This window comes from Centroberyx gerrardi, chromosome 14 (assembly GCF_048128805.1).
Source record: "Centroberyx gerrardi isolate f3 chromosome 14, fCenGer3.hap1.cur.20231027, whole genome shotgun sequence".
NCBI classification, from domain to species: Eukaryota; Metazoa; Chordata; class Actinopteri; order Beryciformes; family Berycidae; genus Centroberyx; species Centroberyx gerrardi.
In genome coordinates this window covers 13,508,285-13,535,095 of record NC_136010.1, presented here as the reverse complement: position 1 = coordinate 13,535,095, position 26,811 = coordinate 13,508,285, and the positions used below count along the sequence as shown (strand labels likewise).

The window sequence follows — 26,811 nt, the reverse complement described above, 5'->3', positions numbered from 1 at the left end:
AGCAGTTAAATCAGCAGTTACATTTTTTTTATTAGTCATCCTTAACACGTGGGCATGACCTCAAAGTAGTCAGAAAGTACTTGTCATGTGGTAGCCTATGTAGTTAGTAGTGGCCCATCTGTATTCCTAAAAGGATACCATACAAATCCTATAGCCTATCCTAAAACTATGTCATTGTAGGAATAGGTTAGTTATATGAGACAGAAATAATATAAACAAGGATAAAGTCACTACAATCTCACTTTAGGGTAACACACAAACACTTGGACTCCCTATAGTAATATTATACACAGGGGATTTAAAAATATAAAGTAGTCTACGACAATGTCTAAATTCACAACTGTAGCCTACCACGGAGACACGGTGAAGTCTCTCTAGGAATTGCAGTGGACTTGCATCAAGTTTGACTTGATGTCTGATGGTTCCACCCTTGATAAAGATGCACGAAAAGGCTGTATAATATACAACACCTGTAGCTCTACTGTGCTAAAATGTATGCCTGCTTATGTATTAGCCTACAGGGAAAAAAAACGTTTTCATTTCCAACAACAGGCAACAAAGTTGTCCTATGTTTATTTTCAGCCAGGTATGGTGGTAACTATTAGGATATATATGGTATGGATTACTGTTATTATTATCTGTGGGGTAGCTCTCCACCTACAGTAAGTTCAAATTGTTTGGTGCTGCTATCCATTGCGCCTTCACGTGGTAGACACGTGGACTGTAGGTCAAACTCCCCAAGCAAACAAGCACACCATTGATTTAATTGCCCTATCACATACAAAGATCTAACTATTACTCCTCTCTGAACATTAATATAAAACAAAAAGGTGATCTATTAACTGTGTAAACCTTATGCAATATTCATCATCAATATTTGGATACTTGAAATCTATATGAACTGAATAGTTAGTATCAAATGAAATAAGATGGAACAGCTCCATGCATTAATTGAATAAACAACTATTTGCTCATTACCAGTATGTTATTGTTTAAATTGTACAGCTTTTTGCACATCTTTGTCAGGGAATTCCAACAATTCTCAGTCAACAGCGAGTGAGTACACTGGTCCACTTGCACTGGTACACTTGTCCACGGCACTTACTACTCAGCTTTGTAGTGGTTTGGGGGAATAGTACAGTAGGTACGCATATTTAAGGGGACCGCAAGGATGGTGTAGCCTACTGGTGGGTGGTTTCCGACCGATTGTGGTGGGACGTCTCAAAAAATGCCAGGGCCATTTTTTTATCCCAGTGCAGCCCTGCTATTATGTAACTCCGAGTTGTTTTCCAGCTATAAACGACCGCCTACTGTAGTCCGCAGGGAGCTGAGAGGCAGAACAGCGAGACGGAGGTGAAAGCCGCAAACCACAAGTTTGGCCGAGGAAGAGGCAGCTATGGATTATTTCCCTGACTTCTCAATTGAGACCTGGACTTTGATAGTCATTGTCATCAGCCTCATCGCGGTGTAAGTAGTCTCCGTGATTTCTGTCCTTGGATAGGACTTTACGGAAGAAAAGTTAATTTCACTTAAAGCCTACTTCAGAAATATACGAAATGGGCGAAAATCAATTTGCACCTGTTGACATTCACTCGAAGTAGGCTATATTTTAATTGACCAAAATATATATCTTTTTGAATATAGGCTACTTCCAAATGTTTAGGAATAGGAAGACCTGTGTCCAAAATATATATATATAAAAAAAATGACATCTACATATGTAGCCTACAAGTTCTTTTTTTTTCCTTCCTTTTTTGTAGGCTATAATCTGAGACGTACTTCTAAACATATTCTGCGGAATAAACAATGCGAAATGCCGTTTTTTTAAATAGGCAGTAGGCTACTCGGGCACCAACGAATAGAGGTCATTCAACGTGCGAGGGTCAAGTGTACAGAGTTCATCATAGGCTCGCTGGAGAGTCGATACACCGTCTGAGTGCAACCGAGCTACTATTAATGAGTATTTGATTTGTATTGTACCGACATTAGGTCTGTTTCCTCCCCAGCTTGCTTGACTCCGCCCTCCCTACATTTATCTCAATTAACATTTTGCCTACATAGGGAGCCAAGTGGACTTGGGAACACAACGCAGTGCAAATAAAGTTGTCAACCGTGAAGGACTAGGGACATAGGGGCTGTAAAATATTTGTTGTAAAATGTATAATTAATATAATAAGTTATATATAATACGTTTTTTGTAATATGTTATTTATTTCAGTTCTGTTTTATGGTTACACTATTGCAGGCTTGACAGATTACTGTAATTTCACAGGTGAATTAAAAAGATTCGTCATGGATTTATTATAATTCATAAGAAGATCTGAAAAAGATAGGTAGATTAGCACTAGTGGAGTAAGTATGACATATAGTATGACAATGAATATAGGCCTAGTTTTTTGTGACAAGATCAACATACAGCACTGATCAGTATTAAGTCTAACCTGAGAAAAACTGATACAGTCGGCATGAGTTTTTGAGATTAGAATTCACAATTGATGCTTGATAATTGAAATTCGATGTATTTGGACAACACAACAGGCACAACACTTGTTTCAGAAGGTTAGCCCTAGCACTTACAATAACTGCATTAAGTCCCACATCAAATACAAAAGTGTCACTTGTAGTCCTGTTTAATTTATACACACTTATTGATGTTAAAATTAATAAGTGAAAATCTGAACAAAGAATAAAGCAAGAAAAAAATGGAAAGCTTGAAGGCTTTCTGGAAAGAACTGGAAGGTTGATAAGTGTCTCTTGTAACAACAGGTGGATTTGATGACCTATTCTTAACCCTTCATTCTCAGATATGGATACGCACCCTATGGATTTTTCAAGAAAATAGGCATCCAAGGACCAAAACCTTTGCCCTTCATTGGGACGTTTTTGGAGTACAGAAAGGTGAGAGACCTTCAGACAGTGTTTCAGCACAGTGCCCTAAATGGATGCCTGCTTGCTGATAATGGAAGAGTTTGATGCTTTGTTCACTCTTCTCTCATTTCATTTCACAGGGTGTCCATATATTTGACACAATGTGCTACAACAAGTATGGCAAGGTGTGGGGGTAAGTGTCTGAGCGTGTGTGTGTGTGTGTGTGTGCCTGTTGTCTGCACGTGCACAAGCATGTTAGTGTGATTGCAACCATGTGCGTTGATTTTAGTGGAACAAAAATGCATTATACTCAAGTTTTCCATGAGGTGTGAGACTGCATAAGCCGACAAGCTAACTGCTTTTTGCATTTCCAGGTTCTACGACGGCAGGCAGCCTGTGATGGGTGTAATGGACACAGCCATGATTAAAGCCATCCTGGTTAAGGAGTGTTATTCTGTCTTCACCAACAGACGGGTATGGAGACCTCACGGCAAACTCCCCCCCCCAGTCAATACTTTGATACTAATCCAAGTACACCATGTAAATGAATCCTCTCTCTGTGTTTGTGTGTGTGGTTTAGGACCTGGGGCTGAACGGACCCCTGCGAGATGCTGTGTCAGTCGTAGAAGATGAAGAGTGGAGGAGGATTCGCAGTGTGCTCTCTCCATCATTCACCAGCGGACGACTGAAAGAGGTTAAGATACACACCACAGCATTATTCTTTTTTTTTTTTTTAGAATGTTGAGATTGCATAGTCTCGCACCGATTTGATTTGTTTACAAGAAAGTATAGTGAATTTAAGAGGTGGGGGAAAATATGATGCTATAGCATGAGCCTGAGTATGAATATCACAGTATTTATTTATTTGTAATGCACAAAAAAAACAATGAAACAGAAAGGTTTTCCAGGCGCACTAGAACTATTCAGCCCATTAAGTGTGTATGTCATTATTTAACAATTTAATGGTTTAATTATTTACTTTTGGGCAGATGTACACCATAATGTTGAACCACTCAAGCAGTCTAGTGAAGAGTCTTCACAAAAAAGCAGCAGCGGATGAAGTCATCGAAGTTAAAGAGTGAGTAATGTTCTGGCCTGTGAGCATCTTGTGTTTGTGATGGGATTTGGGCACGGACTCTTTATCAGTAGTTCTGAAATCAATTCTGAAGAATGATGTATTATTTTTTGCTAATAAATACATCATAATACTTCATAAGTGATCAATAAATTGCTACACACAAAAGGTTGTTGGAATGCAAAGCCTGAATTTTCTTAAAGGAATTGAAGTTGTGAGTTGTAATTTTTTTTCCATTCATATTATTTAAAGGATCATAGATACTAGCATACCTGATAGAAATTATGATTTCTTTTTGCCGTTTCGTGCAGAGTATTTGGACCGTACAGTATGGACGTCGTAACCAGCAGTGCCTTCAGTGTGGACATTGATTCCATCAACCATCCCTCTGACCCGTTTGTAGCAAACATCAAGAAAATGGTCAAATTCAACTTCTTGAACCCCCTGCTGGTGCTTATTGGTATGTCAAACATAATATTTTTTTAACCAGAATATCTATCTTGTCCTCTGTTGTAATCCTGAATTAATTTATTTTTCTGTCTCTCATTCTTATCCAACTCAGTTCTCTTTCCGTTCTTGTCACCGATCTTTGAGAAGATGGACGCGTCATTCTTCCCTGCTGATGTGATGAAGTTCTTCTACAGCTTTCTGGAGAAGGTCAAAGCAGACCGGAATAAGAATGAACACAATGTAATTCCCGTAATGTATTGTCATTTGGTGATATTTCATATTTGTGACATTTCCCTGGAACGTGAGGTTCTGAACCGATTGTATGGAAAATCAAAATCAGGTTTCCAATTGTTTTTGCCCGGCAGAACCGAGTGGACTTCATGCAGCTGATGGTGGACTCTCAGATCTCGGAGAACAGCACGGAAGATAAGAACTCCCAGAAAGGTACAGTAAGGAACCAGATGGAGAAATTGAATCACAGAATTTTCTCTGTGTTCATGGTTTAAGGAAAATACCAGTGTTTTTTTTTTTTTTACGTTCATGCCAGTTGTCAATGTTGCCCCTCTCCTCGTCTGTTGAGTTGAGTGTTTTCATATTAGCACACACATTACATTACACTCCGCTTACTGTCAATCACCAGACAGCCATAGGAAATAATCCCTTAAAAACATGTTACCTTACAAACTTTTTTGTTACATCCATGTCTTTTTATATGGGGCATCTTTGTTAGCTGGGACAACAGTTAATTTCAAGCTAGGTTTAACACTGTAAAGTTTGTATTTTAACAACAGAAGTAAATGTTAAAAAATATACTTAAATACAACATGCAATGCAAAATGATAGGGGAAATGTAAATGAGACATAGACTGTAGTAAATGGGCTATAACTCCAAATCACTCTAGTATTCTTCTTTAAGATTGCTCCTGCAGTGGTCTGGTAGTGGTTTAGTCACATGCTGTGGTTGCGTTGCAGGGCTGACTGATCATGAGATCCTATCACAGGCCATGATATTCATCTTTGCTGGCTATGAGACCAGCAGCAGCACACTGTGCTTTTTAGCCTACAACCTGGCAATGAACCCTGACATCCAAAAGGCCCTGCAAGAGGAGATCGATGAGGCATTCCCAGACAAGGTGACTCAAATGTCTTTTACTGTCTCTGCCATCTCTCCCTACTCGTATCTTTATCTTTTTATCAGCAACTGGCTTTCTCCAAGCCACTAATCAGAGTACTTTATACCCATCTCCAGGGTCAGCCAACCTACGAAGGCCTGATGCAGCTGGAGTACCTGGACATGGTGATGAATGAGTCACAGAGGCTGTACCCTATTGGTAATCGTCTAGAGAGAATTTCAAAGACATCTGTGGATGTGAACGGTGTGACGATCCCTAAAGGAACCACCATCATGATCCCAGTTTACACTCTCCACCGTGATCCCACCCTTTGGCCCGAGCCTGAGGCCTTCAAACCTGAAAGGTGCTACACTGAACTAATGGCAGGCTAAAGTCAGACCTTACCCAAAAGTAGTAACTTGGTTAAACAACCAACCAATGCTATCTGTGTATGTTCTACTTCTATTTTCAGGTTCAGCAAAGAGAACAAAGACAAGATAGATCCTTATGCCTTCCTACCCTTTGGAGCCGGGCCAAGGAACTGCATCGGCATGCGATTTGCTGTCTTGATGATGAAGTTGGCTATAGTGGAGGTCCTGCAGAACTTCAGCTTTGTCACCTGCAAGGAGACGGATGTAAGAAGACATTCTCACTGCTTGTGGTCTTAAAATAGTGGCATGTTCATACATCTAAGATTTGGTGAGAGTGAATTTGAGCAAATATTTTGGTGGTGCTTCATTTTCAACATCATTTTTTGTTTTCCTAGGTTCCATTGGAGCTGGGAACTGATGCCTTCACCTCCCCTAAGAATCCCATCAAACTGAAGCTGGTGCCCAGAGCATCTGCTGCAGATGGTCCTGCTAGCTAATTGTATTTATCTGTAACCATAGCGATTCTCACTGCATCCTGCTTCAGCATCAAATCAGCTCACCAGTTAAACTACCTCATATAGAAAAGATATCTAAAAATCATATATGTTCTGCTAAAGTTAATTATGCTGCCCAGGCTACAAGTGCGCTCACCAACTGTTTACAACATGGGACTAGTCAAAACAGTCAAGTTTGTTGGAATAGATAGGCTGCATTAGTAGGATTTAGGAGTGTTTTTTTTTTTACATTTTGTAATTTGTTTTGTAGCCTATATAGCCTAATACTAAATATCCCATAGTCTTGTACTGCTTGCACGGTGGGATGCTTGGAATGTGCTTTGCCGCACATACTTCTCCTTTCATCTCATTCCTGTGACCAGCACTGTTTGTCTGGGCAAGTCCCACACAACTCACTTGTTGCCTTTCACAGAGTTGGAGCAAAGCCTAGATTTGACCTCAATTGGTCAGATGCCATAACATTTACTTTGAAAATAAATGGTAGAACAATAGCGCTGTGCTGTCAATATTGCCGAGATTCTGACATATTACCTCCTTCTCATTTATGTTCACTGGACATGGGGATTATACTTTCCCAAATTCAAACAAAATGTCAACTCATAAAATATGCTTTAATATTTCAATATAAAGCAAATTAACAATAAAGGGACACAATTTTAATATGAGAAAATCTTACAAGTGCATTTATTATTACATTTTCTATGCATTATACAAGACGGATAGAGGGGCTTGTTGCAAAGCCTAGCATCCTCACTTGCAAACCCTTGGTGATGTTTTTGTCACCTTGATTTATTGACATTTTTGAGTTTATTTCCTGTATATGCATTTTAACAGACTATATAATTCAGTATAACCTTTTTGATATCTTGAATAATAAAGTAATCACACTGGTGTCAATGGAGCTATATAATATGTGAAAATACCATGTCTCTTTGTACAATAGCTGCTCTTGTGCTTAAAAATCAAATTGCATTATAAAATCAATACAATTTACCAAAAAACATGCTCAACCCTCAGTTATTTATGTGGGTGCTGAATCCTCAAAAAATGTGTAACGAGCGGCAATAAATATTAATTAATTGGAGTGTTGTCCTGGAGTATTTCATTATGAAATCAATATACAGTATGTGTGTGTGTGTCCACTGTAGTTGCTTTTACGTTTCACTCGACATCTTCTGAGGTTTCCAAAGTCCATTTAAAACAGACTATTTTTCTGTATGCTAAAAATGATGTCATAGCATGTAGAAATGTTGTTTTTCATTAAATCAGTCTTATTGTAAAGACTTAAATATGCTTATTGTAATACTCCCTTGGCTGCATGTAATCTGTACTTTCATGACTACAAGGTGTGGAATGGAATGTTGGCAGTAGGCTAAAGAGCAAGTTGTGTCATCAGGTTACATCAACTGTACTGGAAAAACTGCCAGCTAATGAAATACAGAGGCAAGCCATACTCTGATTAGCATGAGGATATCAGATGTAACTGAAACAACTTTGGCTTTCCTTCATTGGCCCATGGCATTCAAACAGATTGCAAATATATCAATGAATCAATAAATTGTAGTTATGTAGGAATTTATGAGGAACATATTGTGTAAATAGATGAGACTGAACTAGCAGTAGAGTTGTGTCCTCATCAGAGTTCAAGTTCATCCATCCTGGAATTACACAGGGTGTGTTAGTTACCCAGCAGCCTGGTGTACAAAGAGAGAGCAGCTTGTGGTGTGAGGAGAGGTGCTGTGGAACGTTTGGTCTTTAAACAACAATGGCTGCTGGACAAATGAAAGAGCAGATGCTGGCCCAGTTTAACAAAAACACCCTGTCTATCAGGTTTCTGCTCCTACATTACAACAAGGCTAAGTTCATGAACTGGTAGTAGTCACGCAAACACAAAAGAGAGAGAGTGAGAGAACAAAGATTAAGGGAGTATTCAAAGCCTGCCCTCTTCTATTCTACTGAATAACTGGCCTACTTTTAAATGTTAAGACATTGTTTCAAGGGGGAGTCCCACCACTATCTCCCATTCCATCCCCGTTCCCACCCTCTGCATAAAGAGTTTCTTCTACTTGATCCAATACATGGTTAAACCCTATAGTGGAAGTTCAATGCATGGCAGTGACATGTGACACAGTAACATAAAACTGGCTGACGAATAGATCAGTGGTCATAAAGCAATTGCTCTTGTCCTTACCCCACAGTGGAATGTATGGGTCATGTAACTGTTATGAACGTATAATAAATCATATTTTATTTTAAGTGTTACCTGTTCTCTACTGAATACGACAGCAATTGTCCAATTGACCGGTAATCTTTTACAGAGCTACAAATAAGATGAGTGAGTTGACACCTTTGCACCAGCTCTAAATTCACATCCATACATGGTTGTTCATACTGTATGCTTACACACACACACACACACACACACACACACACACACACACACACACACACACACACAGGTAGGCTACACAACTGTGGGAAACTTGTTGAAATCTTGTAAGGCAAGTTCGACACACCACACCTGCATACTCTCCGCCTCACTAGACAAGATCTAGCACGTCGAGGGTTTGTACCTTTGGTCAGGGCCAGTGCAGACAGACGACAGAAACAGAGTTGCGTCGCTGTCATTTGGCCATTAGGGGGAGCTGAAACGCAATAAGAGACATGTGAGCCCGGTTCCCAGGAAGCATCAATTTCAACAGTTTTAATTTTAATAGCTCGCTCCATCAGCTAAAATAAGTTGCAACTTGGAATTGTCTGTGCAGGAACAAAATTGCAAATCCAATTTTTTGAAGCAGAAATATATAAATATATATTTTTCTACATTACAAAATACATACTTATTTTGGACTGACACACCCTCAAAAGCTTAAACCACAGAAACTGGACAAAACTAGTGCACATGCCATTGGCCCCGTCTTGGAAATACCGTCTCATGTTATTCCATAATGCCGAATGGACATTAGGCTCACAAAATTAACGCTGAAGCAGAAGCTGGACTGAATCAAAACTGGACGTCCGAAACAAAGAGGTTTATCCCACAGACACGAGAACGCCCTTGTCCCCGCCCCCCCCAGCGACAAACCTGCCAGCCATTGGTCAGATTGTTGCACTACACCCCTTCCATTGGCTGGCTGCCTCGTCATTGAACGACTGTTGTTCACCGTCGCCTCCGAGCAGAAGCGCTGCTGATAGTGGGCTGCCTTGATTCATGGTGTGGTGGAGCCTCATTTTTGGGATTTGGAGAAATTTGATGCAGCCAGAAAAGAGCGCATGAAGGTATGTTTACATGGAAAGCTGGAGAAATAATTACTACTGGTTTCCAGCATTTCTATCTCCAGTATTGTTGAGCTTATAGTAAGAAAACAAAATGCAAAAGTGCATAGACAGATCTGACCCATCTGCTATCTTGCACGTTTTGGGCTTTGTCAGTCTAGGCTGAGTGAAACTTTATAACCACAAAACTGACGTCTTGTAAATAGATTTATTTAATACTAAATAATGTTGCCAAAATGATTGGTAGATAGTAGATAACAGTAACAACCGCTGAGATAAAACGGCTCATGTAGAGCTCATTTTCAGGCTAATGGGTGTGAGTTCATTGATATTGATGCTGTATTGATTTTGGCATTTTGTGTAGAGGCAATGTAGAGGCAATCTATAGTGTTAATTGCTAATTTAGTATTTTTTATGATGTGTGTGACACTTTGCCATTGAACTGGATGTTGCCGAAACGGAAAATAATGACAGTCCCTTGTGTCAGACAATGGGCCCGGGACAGCAGGTGCTGTTCCTGAGCAACTACTGCGATCACTTATTGTTTTGAACACACTGAGCTATCTGTCCTGCACACTGAACACATTGAACACATTGTGCAGATCTTCCTTGCTGATGACGAGGAATAAAGTCCAGCTATATCAACCCAGGCTTTGTTTGCTACCTGAGAGAAATGGCTGTGTAGAGAAGGAGGGCAAGAAAAAGGAACAGAAAACAATGAAGCAGGGTGACTTAGAGGCTCCTTTTGACACTCAGACCAGTGTTTGTCAAAAGGGCTGTGATAATCTATTAACTTGTAAATCCAGCTCTTTAACCTTTAGAAATGTGTGTCAATGTAACACATTGTGCCAAGGCCACTCTCTCTCTCTCTCTCTCTCTCTCTCTCTCTCTCTCTCTCTCTCACACACACACACACACACACACACACACACACACACACACACACACACACACACACACACACACAGAGAGACAGGTAGGTCTCAGATACATTGACCAGTTTTCAGCTCAGCCAGCAGTAGAGGACCACATTGCTCGCAAAGCCAAACAGCAGAAGGCCACGTTAGTTGAGACTAGGCTAAGAGTGGGATTCAGGGATTCATCCTTATGCCGATTCCCATGGTGTGGGCATCCCAGGAATGTTGGAATGACACGGTTTTCCAGGGAAGCAGGGTGGGAATACTTACTCTAGCTTTAGCACTATTTCAGCTGCAATGATAATTTACCAGTGTGTACTTATCAGATATCAGATGACATAGTGAGGGAGAGCCTAGCCTACACTTACAGCCAACAGCTCAAGCACACAGTACTAACACCTATCTACATGTGTGTTTGTGTGTGGGGGGGTGGGGGGGTGGGGGTTAAGGTTAGGGTTAGTACTCACCAATACATTACACATGTTGCACTGGATACTGCCACGCTCCAACAGATGTCAAGGTAATAACCAGTAGCTAACCATTGATTTGCGCTCAGCCGCTGTGTGGTGAATGAGCGGTGAGCCACAGAATGCACTGAGGTTTTTCCAGAGGGAGAGAATGTTCTGGGACACTGAAGCAAGAAAGTAAACAATGCACTTTAGATTCAGCCCTCCTCGGCGCTGGAGAGGAGACGAGAGGAGAGGAGAGGCTTGTGTAAAGTGACCACGCTTACCGGATCAGGAGATAAGGACAGTTGTATTTACTTATTGTCTATCCATCTGGCATAGGTTGTACAGCATGTATACAGTATGCAGAACAGTAAAATCTCATAACATCCCACACTGAACGTTGTTGGTGTTGAGGAATTCATTCATGGTGTAAGAGAGAGAGAATGATATGAAGTGTAAGAGACAGACTGATTATTGTAACTTCTGTTACAGTCTATGTCGGCACAGCTCACGAAAACACGTACCCAGTCACCAGGATTAACATGCAGAAGAGCAGCCATACTATTATAAGGTGCTGATGCAAATCTGAAAGTGACTCCACCCCTAACTCAAAAGATGAAGTCAACTGTGTGAGGTGTATTTTGTCTTTCCCCTAATTCTAAGGATGATGTCAACTGTGTGAGGTGCGTTTTTGTCTGGCCACTATGACTAGACTGGATCTGGCCTTTAGTGAGACTCATGAATCACAGGATACAGTGGATGGAGAGCGGGATGACTAAGAGTGTGTGAGAGAGATGGTGTGTGTGTGGGTGTGTGTGTGTGTGTGGGGCAGCCAAATAAGATGTTTGAAACAATCCGACCCGTCGAACAGTCTTGGTATTCAGAGCACAGCGAACCTTCACAGTGGACACTTTGGGTCTGGAGACAGCAGACAACTGTCCTCAGTCTCTCTCAGGAACTTAACATGCAGATATGCTAATGACTTCCTGTTTATAACCCTGAGCACAACCCTGCCAGGCCACAGATGGGACCCCAGGGCAGCTCTCCCATCCTATAGCAGCTCTGCGCTCCCACTGAAAACACTCTACCCAGACTGCACTCTGTCTCATACACACCACCGCTCAGTGGTGTCTTGCACACAGACGCATTTATAATGAAAATGAAAGCATTTTTTTGTTTGAGTTGGTAGATCAATCATAGCATGCTTCTATTATATCTTACAGGAACCAGTAATGGTCTGAAAAGGTATGGTCAGGTATGTTCTTCTGATATTCTTCTGCATACACTTCTGAAAATGAATCTCTCTTTCTTCCATTTTCTCTCTCTCTCTCCGTCTCTCTCTCTCCCTCTCTCCCTCTCTCTGCAGGAGGAGACGATGAATGTGGAGGCTCTGAGCAGGGCAGAGCTGCTGACTCTCCTCAGTATCCTGGAGGGAGAGCTGGAGGCCCAGGATGTGGTCATACATGCCCTCAGGGTGAGTTGGCCACTTCACCCGACGCACACAAACGCCCCTACAGACATACATGTGTCATACACTCCGCAGAACACTTCACATACATTATTCATGTCATTGAGCAGCATACGTACACAGTTTATCTGAACTTCTTGTAATCCCTGTGATTTGAGGAGGGGTAACGTGCGATGGCGTTCCCCCCCTTGGTAGGAAAAATCAAAACATATCCCCCCTCCGTTTTAACAATGCATTTTATATTAAATGTAAGGGAAAACAATGTTATAGCCAACCCACTGAACAAATCACCTTCTTCTACTCCCTAACGCTCTATCTGACCTCTACACCAAAGACATCCTGAGACACTAAAATAACAGCATTACACCACAAAAAAAGAATGTCAGCTAACAGGGTAGAAATGTGTAAACAGGAAAGCGAGGAAACGGCTAGTAAAGACAATGGCACAGGAGCCATTCTGGTTTCCCCGGCCTGTTGTTCAGACTGAGCACCGACGCGATCGCTGGTCAGACCGGTCTTTGGCCACGGCTGCATTCTGGCTTCTCATGTTTACCCGCTCTACCGTTCAGAAATCACTCGCCAACAGCCGTATCACATATGCCTCAACATCTGCTCTGTGTTGAAGACCATTTGTGTAAGCGAGGCACCGACTTGTTCGATTACTCCTCGTGTCCTCCAGCTCATTTCACTAATGGATGAGGAACAAATGGATGAGGATCGCTTCCCTGCAGCTGCGGTGCTCTTCACTGTGTGAGCGCTAGTTTGAGTGGCCATTTCAAGACTCCCTCTGTGCCTCTGGCCTCTTTTCACACTTCTGGTCACAGCAGCTGCTCCTTGCTTGGCTGAAGCTACTCAGGCCCGGGGTGTTTGACTCATCGTCTGAAATAATGATGGGTAAGAAGGGGGGTAATGAGGAACAATAGCAGCCATGATTACTGTACTTCCACTCCTTATCAATCACTAGATCTCTAAGTAGATGGATGTGAGGATGATGTAACTTTGTTGCTGGGTGTGTGATAATTAAGATGGGCAGTGGCCGTCTTGTTATGTGCTGCACTAATGCACAGGCCTTTATGGTGAAGTTTATTTAGCAAGGAAGTGAGGCTGTAATCTTCGGAGAGTTTCAGTGCCAGGGCCTGCGGGGAAACTGCTGTAACCACACCGAGCTCAGATGTCATCCAGATCTGACGCATGCAGGGTTTGACCCAAAACGCTACACACACACACACACACACACACTCACTCATCCCCTCAGGACAAACGTACCGTTTCCCTCTGTATCTGTTTTGCTTTCCGCTTCTCTAGCTACACTGCTTTTTTTCCTCTCCCTCCTTTCCTCCCTCTCTTGACATGGGCTACTGAGGTTAGCCCATTCAGACTCTCCGCATAGGCACACACACGCACACACACAGCCACATTACAGGGGGTCTTTCATGTTTGACCATGACCCATGTCCTATCCACCCACTCACGCACACACACACTCTGGTGGTCTCTGGTGGCTCAGTTAGTGGCTGCAGTGTTTATTGTGGAGAGGATGTACAGAACTGTAAGCCCCAATCACTGACTTCCCTTGTTCCCACTGGGGCTTGTACAGCAACTTTACTGAGTTGTCCATGTTAGTGCTGTCTGTCTAGGCATCTGGCTATTGGGGGGGGGGGTTTCAGGGTGTGATGGCAGGCCGCGTGTCCGGTGCCCAGCTCCATGTCTGGGCATCAGTTGTACTATCTCCCTCTCTCTCTCTCTCTTTCTCTGTCTTGGCTGACTCTCACTTTTCCATTGCCATTTTGCTCAGGGCCTTGGTATCTGTGCCACACACTTCTCTGCCTGTGTTGATGTTTTTCTCCAAGTGGAGCTCTTCTTCTCAACGTCGTTCGTCTCGCCGGCTAACTTGTTGTCACATTGGCCAAACACAATGTTTACTTGTGTGTGAGGGTTGGTGAAAAGCGGCAAAGACGTTTTAAGATTCTCAAATCCTCTCCACTCCAACTTCAAATATTTTCTCCTCTCAGCGGAAAGCACTTGGGATGCCTGCAGATTGCCGGGGACAACCCCATTCAGAGACCTTTTAACCCTTTCTTCACCGCAAACCCCTCCCTGCACAGCCATGCCTTTTACGCCTATCTTAAAAACATGGAACTGTATCATATTGTTTGCCAACTTATTAGATGGCGTCACCTATGGAACATGTCTGTACAACTTCATGATTGTACTGTTTTCAGTTGCTTCAGTTCCCATCACTAAGGAGACAGATAGGGAATATATCTAGAGGGAACATTCCTGAGAACATGACACATGATACAGGTGCCGCATTCCCTACAGAGTGGCTTATTGTTTTTTTGTTTAACGGTTGTGTATAAAGGGACTTGATGCTATTACTCTCCTTTCTGAAATGGCATAGATCCACAGAGATTCAAACTTACTTGCCTCTCAGCTGATGTGTTGAGTGTTTGACTCAACTGATTGTCAATGAATGAGATGAGAAACTGCCTCTGAAAATGGTCTGAAAAAGGTCTGGCCTCCTTGATTGTTCTCTGCACTGCTTTTGAGAAAGTGAACGCAGTGGAAAAAACTTTGAGATGTTGAACAAAGTCTCAAGGCTGTGCCAATGGATTGCTTCAACCCAGACTTATTGGTCAAGAGTATCTGTGACTGGGAAACAATTTAAAGATTGCTTTTTTGATGATGGATGTTGGCCCGGGCCGTCAGGTTTGTGTGGCTAAATTGTTGTGGTTATGCTCCGTTGGGCCTGTTTTGTTTTTCATCTGATGTAATATCCTGTAATCCTAAAATGCTCTGTCTATTTTTACAGGCTGACATGTTTTCCTGACTCCATAAACAATAGAGCCTGACGAGAGTGTACTGTTCAGATAAGATTATATTTTCTACAGGCATTATTGCCCAGTTTGGGCATGTCGTCAAGATCAGTGGGGGGAAGTAAACACAAAAGGATATTTTGCAGAAATACACAGAAAGTGCCCATATAAGTAGCCTAATACCTAATATTGCACAGTAATGCACCCTGGTGTATGACGTCTTTGAAGCACAACTCCCATATCAACAGCCTGAGGGCCTGAGAGAGTAAAGCTCCCTGACCTGGAATTGTTCAAATGGCATCAAAGTACCTGATGCTACCTTATTGCTTTCATTGTATGAGTGCACAGTACACACACACACACACACACACACACACACACACACACACACACACACACACACACACACACACACACACACACACACACACACACAAACACACCTAACAGCCGCAAACAATGCATTCATGTGTGGGTGGTGGTTATTGGGTCATGTTTTCAGTAAAATGCTTATTTATGGTGGCTTCTTGTCTCCCTGTTCTAGTCTAGCTCACTAGACTCAGCTAGAAAACGAAGGGTCACATCCGTAACAGTGGTGAACTCCACCCTACACTGCTGTTTGCTCTGAGCAGGAGAGTATTTGCCCACTACAGATAAAACAGTGATTGAGGAGGTCATGCAAAACCAAGACAACAGCCAGTCTGTGATAAGCAAAATCACTGCTTTATCAAACAACCAGTGAGGTTTGTGCTCGTGTCTGCATGGCGGTGTGGGGGTTTATAGCCTAATCAAAGCACCACTGCAACCAATTATGGGGTATCAATAATGCATTGCCCAGTCAGTTTCATTGTTGACTCCGCAGCTGCTACAAATACTGCAGCACTTCCTTGTTTCACCAAAGGATAAGTTGCACTTCTCCAGAAGTACTGCCTGACTAAAGGGAGAGAGCACCTCCTTACATGTTTCATCACTAATCACTGGTGATAACATTCAAGGCAGTTAAACATTACTTGGAAGTTGTTTGATTGGACGTCCCATAAAGTAAAGTGAGGCTTTGTTTGGCGTCTTCCCTTTTATCTCAATGGCATCTGTGGTTAGTGTGTGGGTGGGAGGCGTGGAGGATACGGCTTAAGCCTTAAACACACACCTAGCAGTCTACACTTCAGCTTCTCTCTCTCTCTGTCTCTCTGTCTCTCTCTCTCTCTCTCTCACACACACACACACACACACACACCCCTGCTGTTTTCTTTGGCTCTCTAACTAGGGCTAACTGATGTTTTGTTTATGACTGACATAGCTTGCATATAATGTAAACCCCATTTGCTCTTTCAAGAAAGTTGCTGGATGGCATTCTAAATATACACACTTGAGTTTATTTATATCCACTTTAAAAAAACATATTGAAGGATATAAATGATATACTTAGCAGCTTGCAGGGACCACATGTCACACGCATATGTGTCCTATTTTAAAATCATTGCGTTCAATATTTTCAGGTTAATGCCAGGTTACAGGTATGCAACATGACAACAGACTGAGCATTCAAACATTCACCTAGTTAGCCACAGTTTTAGTAAGTCAGTAAGTTTTAGTTCCATGAAAGAGGCTTTTGGTACAGGAAGTACAGTTGCATCCCATTTGGGAATCTGGATTGGTTCAGAACTTAATAAAACAAGACTGTAAGGTAAAGTTTCACAGTAGCCCCCAAGACATACAATGACACTGCAGACTCTCTCACCCTGTGTCATAGTGGTGTGTGCAGCTAATGATTATGTTCTCCTAGGCTGGCCAGCTAGCCAGTCATTACAGTCATTACAGTCCCCAGCACCTCAGGGGAGCAAGACTGAACTGTCACACCAAACTCCATTCCCGGTGCTCAACCAAGCTAAGGCATGCAGACTAACTGCTGGGCTGCTATGTGATGCTGCTATTATTCCTAATGGTAATTTACTGGCATTTTTCACACGTCGTCCCTGTTGGAGAGAGAGAGAGAGAGAGGAAGAGAGAGAGAAAGAGAGAGAGAGAGAGTTCAAGCATGGTCGGCATGCAGCGCTTGACTCAATGCAAGAAGTGGCAGCTAGATGAATGAATGGAATTTTATGAAGACTTGATTGGCAGGAAATGCCCTAGGGACGTTTGTGTGTGTGTGTGTGTGTGTGTGTGTATGGGTGGATGTAATCAATGGGACACTGCTAGCTCTTTGAAATACAGATTTGAGGTGTGTGATGCTTTCCTATTTAAAAATCTCCCCATCTCTTGTTTCTCATATGAGTTACAGTGTATCCCTACCTCTCCCTCAGTAGACATTTGTTCACTAATTTGTTCACTTAAGTTCATTTTGCATTCAGCTCTAATAACCAGCACTTATACAGTGGGTCAAAGCCCTATCTGTCTGTGTGAGTTAGCAGCCTCGCCAGCTGTGTTAAATGGGATGTGACTGCCAGTGGACTGATACCTCTCACCTGTCAAAGCCTGTTACTGCACCCAGGAGACAAGTGGGCCACTGACTCTCTCTTCCACTCCACTATTGAGTAGTTGTCCACTGCTGGAGTAATACTGGACTAATACTGCATTACTCAAGTCCCGATTCCTCAGCTGGGAAAAAAGGGACAGGTATCTGAACTGAATCCAAGACTAGAGGGTCTGAGGCTGACTTTTCCTGTCCCTTTTCCTGCCCTATGCTTAACTATGACTATTAGTAGCTGGTTCGTTCATCTATTCTCTGAAAAACAATCATTTAATTTCACCCTTTTTTCATGTACCAAAAGTTCAAAATGAATTCTGGATAAATGAATGACTTTATTTTAACTCTATATTTCATTGCGGCCATTGTTGTTGAAAGACAACCTCACATGCTTTAGGTTTATTTTGATATGTAGTTTGACTAAGATAATGGAGCATCCAGACGCATCCTCCTTTGTCCTCTCGATGTGAAGACGCCGCAGTATTTTGTGTGGGACTCCTAGAGGCTTAAGTTTTAGTTCCATGAAAGAGGCTTTTGGTATCTGACAGGCCCGGTCCTGTGGTCCTTTTGTCTCTGTGTCTCTGAGTGTTCTACTGAGCAGTGGACTAATTCACCAGGGATACATACTTTTCCCACAACCCCCCCCCCTTGCAAAAAGCTCCTGGACTTGAGATGTTACCCAGGAGACAGCCGGTTATGCTAAGAACCTTATGCATGCATGGTGCACACACTCAAACATATGCCAGCTCACACACACACACACACACACACACACAACTACACACATGCGCATGCAGATCCATACTCACTCATCTTCATTTTTGTGCGCGTAACTCTTTTCTTTCACACGCAGCATTATTTAGGTGTGAGCGAGGGCTAGCCTGCGCTCTTGTAACAGGAGATATGCACTCAGTACTGTACGGAGCAGTAATGTCCTCCATGCCAGCTGCTGACTGCATTGTGTGACCGTCATTACAGTGGCTCGCTAAGGAAACTGAACTCCCTGGCTCTTTTCAGCTCACACAAGGGCATGATTGTGCCTGGAGGCTGCAGGTAACTGATTTACAGAGGGGATTTTTTCCAGGTGAAAAGCATCAGGTTGTCTTTCACGCCTCGCTACAGCTGCGGGGAACACTCCATTAGAGGACTCAGACTCAAGGAAAGGAAGGATCTGATCTCCAGCAAACGCACTGTTTTGACAACTAAAACTTTGCATGACATTGGAAAGGAATAGAGGCTGCATCTATGGTGCAGATGCAAAAAAAGTCCACTACTTAATGTCAACCAATGGCCAATAAAGTAAATACATTTGTGTGTAATACTATTCCTCCCTTGACATCACTGCATCCTCTTGTAGAACAGTAATTAGTCATCAGCAGTGGGAGAGTGGGAGAGCCTTGGAGCAGAGAGGATGTGCTTGTTGTGCCCTCTCATAGAGGAGAGACACTCTGTCATTATGATCAGAACCAACCCTAGGAGACCATGAGAGACCACGCTCTAGGCTAGGACTGCTACACACACACACACACACACACACACACACACACACACAAACACACAGCAGACAGCCATCTCCAAACCGGCCCAACCCTTTATGGTCTGTTTAAACATTTATTAAACTCAGGAAGCTGCAATTCTGTCTCCTCAGCAACATGAAGAAGCTTTACCCCAAGTCCCAGCACTAAAACACATGCACACACTCACAGGTAAATGTACACACATTGGCCTATATACACACACACACACACACAAATACATTCACATTCATCATATCCACACACAGAGGGAGAAAAGGACATGGACACACAAACACACACATATACACGCAAGCTTGAACTCACTCTCACGCATTGAAGCCCACTGGGCCAGACATGGAGACAATGCAAGAGGCCGAAGGTATTGAGACAGTGTCTTTGTGTGAGTCCTGTAATCTCTTCACTGAGGGTCGCATCCTTTGTTCAGTGAGAGAAAGAACCTCAAATGCAGCCTCCTTACTGGTGCCCTCAGGGTGTGTGTGTGTGTGTGTGTGTGTGTGTGTGTGTGTGTGTAGCCACATTCTGAGAGAGTGTGAGAGAAAGAGTCTGACAGAGAGGCAGAAGTAGAGAGAGGCATTTTCTGAGAAATGATGATGCACTAGGAGAGGAATGCGGTGCCATGCGTGTTTGGGCAGAGTAGGACGGGGTGCAGAGGACCGGGGTGCAGAGGACCGGGGTGTAGAGAACCTGGGGTACAGAGGACCGGGGTGCAGAGGACCGGGGTGTTCGCCCCTCCACAGAGTCTGATGAGGATTGGGGAGACAACGGCGACGTGAGTCCCGAAGACACGTGGAAGGAACTCTGTGGCATGTGCTTACATCACTAGCACTTCTGTCAGCATCCTCTCTCTCTCTCTCTCTCTCTCGCTCTCTCTCTCTCTCTCTCTCTGTCTTGCAGCACTGGACATGCACAGACTTAGAGTCAGCTGACCTCGCATTCCTCCGGCCTGCAAATCTGTGTAGCTAATGAGATCTACTGATGACAGATCAGTGGCCCAGGGCAAGGTCAACGAGGTCCTATCACGTTTCACTTCATTCCTTGTCATTCCTCTCTGTTACACACAAACGTGCTTGAACAATTTGGGGTGAACTTAAGTTACTTTACCATAGCAGCCTGTGATCTTCTCTCCCTAAGCACCCTTATTTTCACCCTTAAACAAGTGCACCTTTTTATTACATATACACTAACCACTTCATTAGACACAGCTCTCTCTTTGTGTGTGTGTGTGTGTGTGTGTGTGTGTATCTCAGTGTGTAACCCTAGTCCGCGGCCCAGTCTCTCACCCCTGTTGCTTCCCTAGGGAGAGGTTAACATCTGCCCCTGGTGGGGGGGTGGACATGCCTCACCTCTTTGTGTTTGGGTTGAGGGGGGAGACCATCTGCTAGTGCTCTCACTGACAATAACATCACTAGTACACACACATTTCTTACACACACACACACACACTTCCCGAGTCTAAGTTTGATGACGATGCAAATCCCTGAAGCTGTTTCATACAGCTAAATCTTGTCATGATGTGCTAATATGTGTGTGTGTGTGTGTGTACAGTATGTTTGTGTTAAGTTACTGTAGTGCTATGTGTTTTTCTTGGCACTGGTGGTGGGGCCTCATGTTATCTTCTCCCCACATTATTTCCTGTGCTGCAGTGTGCAAAGGAGACCTCCTCCTGTCAAATACACACACACACACACACACACACCTGGTGGTGTCATATGGTCATTTTATCGCTAAGTCAGGACTGTACATGCTCTCTGGACATATTTTCATGTGTTCTTCCTGTAGCCCATAGCTAGACATTGGGAGCATCCATAGCCCTGGGCTAGGCTTTAACTCACACCTGCTCAACTCTCACCTCTCATTACCGCTGGCCTGCTTGCTCTGTGTGTGTGTGTGTGTGTGTGTGTGTGTGTGTCTGTGCGTGTGTGTTTATTTGGGTCTGTGGGTGCATGCGTCACTTGTGAAAATTGATTCCCGGACCTTTGTTGGCAAAGGGATTACTTTTAAGGTTAAGGGTCAGGAAATGAATGTAAGTTAATTGAATGTCTTCTCCGGTATGACAACACAAGGGTGTGTGTGTGTTTGTGTGTGTGTGTGTATCTATCAGGCCCAGCACAGAGATGCCTTCGTCCAGGAGCGTTATGGCCAGTATGACCTCAGCGATCCGTTCCTGGCCCTGCAGCGGGACAGCGAGGCCGTGGAGCGCCAACACGCACACTCCCACCCTCACACACACCCGCAGGGTGGGGCGGTGGGACCCAACCCTCTGGCTGTGCTTAAGCTGGTCATGGCCCACTGCAAGAGGATGCAGGAGAGGATGATGGGACAGTTGGCCGCCGCTGAGAGCAGACACAGGAGGGTAAGAGGCAATGAACGTTATATACACTCATATACAGTTATGCATGTCACAGCACGCACACACGCACGCCTGCAATGACTTCTCTCAAAATCAAGATGAAGGGAACGCATGCAGCATAAAAAATGCACAGTTCACCCCTCTCAGATTCAGATTTGCGTGTGGGGATGATGCTGCCGCCGCCTAAGTGCCCAGCCCACGTCTTTGTGTCACACTGGGGCTCACACTCACACAATAGGCCTGTTGTGTGTGTGTGTGTGTGTGTGTATGTGTGCGTGTCTCCATGTTTCAGACACTGTAGACTTGGCTAGGGGCAATGAGGCAGACAGACAGCAGCCACACCCAGGGCTTAGAGAGGGGATATGGGGCTTTATCACAGAAAAGCTGGAGGTCTGGGAGTTTATGGGAGTCTAAACCAGTTGCCCTCAGAGAGTTGATATAACTTATCAAAACCCTGTAATGAAGACGAGCTTTAGCAGGGTTCTGCTATACAAGCTCATTAGTTAGGGTTCAAGATTCAAGAAGGCAGTAGAAGAAGGGGCAGGAAGTCTTTCTTGTAGGAAAAATAACATCTTAATATCTTTCTCTGCTAATGTGAGGGTTATAATACCAAATGAATGCGCTGCATCTTGTAGCACTAGACCTGTCAGTGTCCAATGTGCTGTCACCTGATTGTTTCTGTCCCCCCCCTGTATGTTTGACAGATGATTGCTGATCTGGAGGAGGAGAAGCGGCGGCGCGCCCAGGACTCGGCGCAGGGTGATGATGTCACCTTCATGCTGCAGACGGAAAGAGACAAACTGCTGCAGCAGGTGTGTATGAGGTGTGAAAGTAAGACAGAGCGAATATCTGTGCGCTCATCAGATTTGCATGTGCAGTTTGCGCACATGTGTCTGTGTGTATTTTTATGTGTGTGTTTGTGTATTTGCGTGTGCCTGTGGTAAAGATGGCAAAGTCCGCCGCTTTGCAACGCTGGCGCTCAAAATTCCACTTGCTGACAGACAAGCACATCTGCGTGGAGTAGATTGCTCCACCTCTTCCCCTCTCCTCTGCCCGTCTCCCCCGTTTCCCTCTCCACACTGCTGGCTGTGATTTAAGACTTAGCGACTGAGCTGTCTAGCGTCAGTGGAGCTCCATTGTGTAACTCAGTAGGGTGGAGAGGGCTTGGCCTGCTCAAGTACAGACACACACACATACACACAAACACAGGGCTGTTCCATAGGAAGCAGAGGAGGAAGAGGCCATTGTTTAGTTGACCAGCAGCCATGGGGCTTTATGGGGACAGGAAAGCCTGAGATAATGACTGTCCATGACTAACCCAAGGGCAGCACACACACACACACACACACACACACACACACACACACACACGTAAGCACACACAGACATTCACAAGGCACTCTACAAACTTCACACCGGGGCCTTATGTAAGAAAGGGTCTCTGAGTGTCTCCCTGCCTTCCTCAGGCTTTCCTGCCTCTGTTGTTTTTAGTACAGTAATGTCTTACAGTGGATTGTATTTCATCACCTCCCATTTCCTTTCATTACTCATCAAAGCTTTTTAGCGATAAATTCACCCTCCAGTAACCTCGTGGCGAATGAAGTTTCTGTAAACATGCCTTGCAAGCGAATAATTTATTTACAAGTCAAAACAGGACTAACAACTGCTTCCTGTTAACTGAAACAGACACAGCAGATTCCCTCTGACTCAGGTGAACCTCATTTGTATCTACTTTATTAGAAAGTATAGAGTGGAGAGTGACAAGAAAGTTGGGAGAGAAGCGGGAATTGATATGCAACAAGGGATGTAAGCCATATTGAAACCCACCATGGTTGGTGCCATAGCCCAGGATGTCCAAGTGAACCTCTTTTTAATAAGCATTGTGATTAATGGAGCTAATCGTACATTTTATTGTAGAACCACTTTCAAATGAGTAACTTGAATAGAGTGATTAGGTCTTTAGAGGGGGTTTCAAAAAGGTTATTGGCAAATAATGGAAGAATGTCAAAAAAGGTAAGTCCACAAAGTCTATATGTCTAAAATATGCCATTATAAGGTTAATTTTAACACTTACAAACTGCCACTATGGGTGCATAATAACTGCATAATGGGTTTAGTGCAAAATATGTATCCAAATATCTTTATATTGAGAACTCAGCTTCTTACAGTAAGGTGTACAGCCAAAGAAAGCAGTGTTCTTTTGCCTCCTTGTGGTCAAAATTTGAAGCTATCAAAAAGTTTACCTGACCCTGTTGCATGGCTCTCTCTCTCTGTCTCTCTCTGTCTCTCTCTCTCCCTCTGTCTCTTTAGTTGGAGGTGGAGCGTGCAGCACTGCGGAGGCTGGAGAAGGAGCAGGAACAGGTGGTGGGCCAGGCGGAGGAATCTCTGACCCAGCAGCAGCAGCTCTCCTCAGCTCTGACTCTGGAGCTCCAGAAAGCCAGCAGCCAGGCGGTGGAGGAGGCCCAGAAGGTCTCCCAGCTGCGCACCAGGCTCCAGGAGGAGAGCAACGCCCTGGAGAACCTGCGGGGGGCACTGGAGGGGGAGAAGGGCAGGGCGGCCCAGCTAGAGGCCACGGCTGAGAGGCAGCTGGCTGAGTTCGACACGGAACGAGAGCAGATGAAAGCCAGGATCAGGAAAGAGGAGGAAAGGAGCAGGGAGCTGGAGAGACAGGTGGAGGAGCTGAGGAAGAGGCTGGAGGGAAGTGGAGGGGGGAAAGAAGAAGTAAAGGAGGCTGTGAAAGAGTCTCCTCCCAAGATGGTGGTGGTGTCCACCTCTGTCCAGACTGAGCCTGATGGGAAGATTAGTGTCACTCCCAAAACCACCTTGATGTCAAAAGTCAACGGCCACCACACCCTCAAAGACACAGAATCACAACAGGAAGGTAGAGGAGCAGAGAATGGAGGGGTGGTAGAGAATGGGGGAGGAGCGACTTTAAATTCCCCTCTCCACCCTCATCCTCAGTCTCCCTCCAGCACGGCCTCCTCTTCCCTCTCCTCTTCCCCCATCTCCTCCCCCGTTCTGGCCAAGCGTCTGGGAAGCCCAGGCTTCCATCAGTCCTCCTACCAGGCCGGGGTCAACCAGCGATTCCAGGCCGCCAGGCACAAGTTCCAGACCCAGGCTGAGCTGGAGCAACAGCAGGGCGGCTCGGCCCCTCTGTCCCCCAGGGACCTCTCCCCCACCACCACCCCCACCCCTCCCCCACCAGAGAACAGCACAGCCAAGCAGCTGGCCCGCAACACTGTCACTCAGGTGCTGTCCCGGTTCACCAGCCAGCAGGCTGGCGTCAAGCTGGCCCCGATCAGCAGCTCTCCGTTTGGGACAGACTACCGCAATCTGGCAGCGTCTCCTCCTGGGGGGAGGTCTCCTTCTTCTGGGCCGCTCTCTCCGGGCATCCGCTCCCCCCTCACCCCTCGCTCAGAGAGGAGCCATCCTCCACCGATCCCTCCTAAGAAGCCAGGGATGAGTCCCACTCCAGGCTCTCCGGGTCCCTCTGGCCGGGCCAGCGTCTTCCCAGAGCTGACAGGGAACTGTGGGCACAGCAGCAACGGGCAGGAGGGAGCCAAGGAGCCTGACCTGCTATTATCTTCCAGCAGCTAACGGCCAGGCCGTATAGACTAACACATAAATGAGTCAGCCCTAAATCAACAGCTACTGTGATATACCCTCAGATACCTATAGCCCTAAAACCACTTTGATAGCACTAATAATCAACAGTAAAGAATCAAACTAAACACTTAAAAGCTGGATTGGTTCAAACAGATGCATTTACAAAGGTATGTTTTACCCCTACCTCTATACCACTACCTGACAAACAATCGGAAACGAACACTGTCTATTTGAAGTAAAACATAGTATATTATGGATTCTTTTATTGGATTTAATATGCCTTCTATTAACTTTCCTTTGTTTATTTTATAAACATTTTTGTACGTTTGAAATGGTTGTTTTTTTGTATTTTATTTCCATTTGAAATTGAAAATATTTATCTCAGTTAATATCGACTTCAACCCCATGATAATATCGTCTTTGGAAACCATATAAAAAGAAGAGAGACCAAGCTGAAGGCCTGTGAGATTTGAAGGGAATGCAAATCAAAATTTTATAGTACAACACTCCTTTCCTATTCCCTTGATGCTCAAACACTAGCCTTTACCTGAGGAACTGCCAGTCCTCTCAGAAGCAATAAGGAAGACTTCAGTCAGTCAAACTGGTGTACTGTACATAGGGGGAGAAAATAATGGAAGTAGATTATAGCAGATGTAGGTGTAGCTAACACTATTTCACACTAAAATAGTCAGTAGTTTTTAACTGTTGGCGGTTTTCCCAATGAATCCTTATGCAGTTTCTGTGTAGATGATTCGTGAAAACAGCATATGACCAATACATTTTACAGTATATAGTTTAAATCAAATAATTTACAAATGAGTCTCATTTGAAGTGTGAGACTGCACGACCTCCCATGCATGTACTGTTTTTTTTCCTACTACACTTGTTATGAATACACTGAATTTTGTATTGAGAAGGGAGAGTACACCTTGCACTACATTACTGTAAGAGGATTTGTCTACAAATTCACATTTTTTTGTATTCAGGGAAGTACAATTTCTGCTTCATCCAAACCAAAAGGGACCAAGTGTATTGTTTATGTGATAATTGGTTTGGGCCATCCATGAGTTTGTTAACAGTAAATTTTGTATTACTACAAAAACAGGATGGGGTCTAAAGGTTTGAATTTTACTACTGTAATTTTTGTTTCTATCAAATAACTTTAATGGTATTTGTGTCTTGTTTAACAGTGCTTTACTTCATTGTCAAATTTGCTATGTTTTAGGCTTAATGGGTTTTGTCTGTTTTACATGATGGCTAATTACCTGGCTTTAAAACCAAGTAGTAATTGATATTTTAGCCAGTCAATCTTATTGGCTACACACACTACAATTTGTCTATGTAGGCAAATTCCTTCAGCTGTCCCTAGTAACTATGCATATCATGAATCTGCATCATGCCTAGTGCTTTCTTCAATAAATTTCCCATGCCTTAAGTCTTACATTGTGTGAAGGTTTTTCTATCAAAACTGTTCAGCTGACAATCTTCTGAATCCTACATGTAAATGTGTGTGAGAGCCTGTGTGTGTCGGCATGAA

General features: G+C 43.9%; 2 protein-coding genes across 3 annotated transcripts; both read left to right on the top strand.

Annotated features, from left to right (window-relative positions):
- Positions 1 to 1,340: 1,340 nt before the first annotated feature.
- LOC139928471 (cytochrome P450 3A30-like) lies at positions 1,341 to 7,475 on the top strand. The gene is made up of 13 exons (XM_071921031.2): positions 1,341 to 1,467; positions 2,805 to 2,898; positions 3,009 to 3,061; positions 3,243 to 3,342; positions 3,449 to 3,562; positions 3,858 to 3,946; positions 4,255 to 4,403; positions 4,506 to 4,633; positions 4,759 to 4,837; positions 5,366 to 5,526; positions 5,643 to 5,869; positions 5,978 to 6,140; positions 6,272 to 7,475. Exons 1-13 carry the CDS (start codon positions 1,397 to 1,399, stop codon positions 6,371 to 6,373), a joined length of 1,530 nt encoding a protein of 509 aa, XP_071777132.1. The 5' UTR covers positions 1,341 to 1,396; the 3' UTR covers positions 6,374 to 7,475.
- Positions 7,476 to 9,544: 2,069 nt separating this feature from the next.
- cttnbp2nlb (CTTNBP2 N-terminal like b) lies at positions 9,545 to 26,715 on the top strand. 2 transcript variants are annotated; one of them, XM_071921030.2, is made up of 5 exons: positions 9,545 to 9,670; positions 12,400 to 12,507; positions 21,420 to 21,671; positions 22,373 to 22,480; positions 23,979 to 26,715. In XM_071921030.2, exons 1-5 carry the CDS (start codon positions 9,665 to 9,667, stop codon positions 25,263 to 25,265), a joined length of 1,761 nt encoding a protein of 586 aa, XP_071777131.1. In that variant the 5' UTR covers positions 9,545 to 9,664; the 3' UTR covers positions 25,266 to 26,715. The 2 variants fall into 2 exon arrangements, with proteins under 2 accessions (XP_071777131.1, XP_078144679.1); XM_078288553.1 differs by lacking the exon at positions 9,545 to 9,670 and adding an exon at positions 11,546 to 11,604.
- Positions 26,716 to 26,811: the final 96 nt, after the last annotated feature.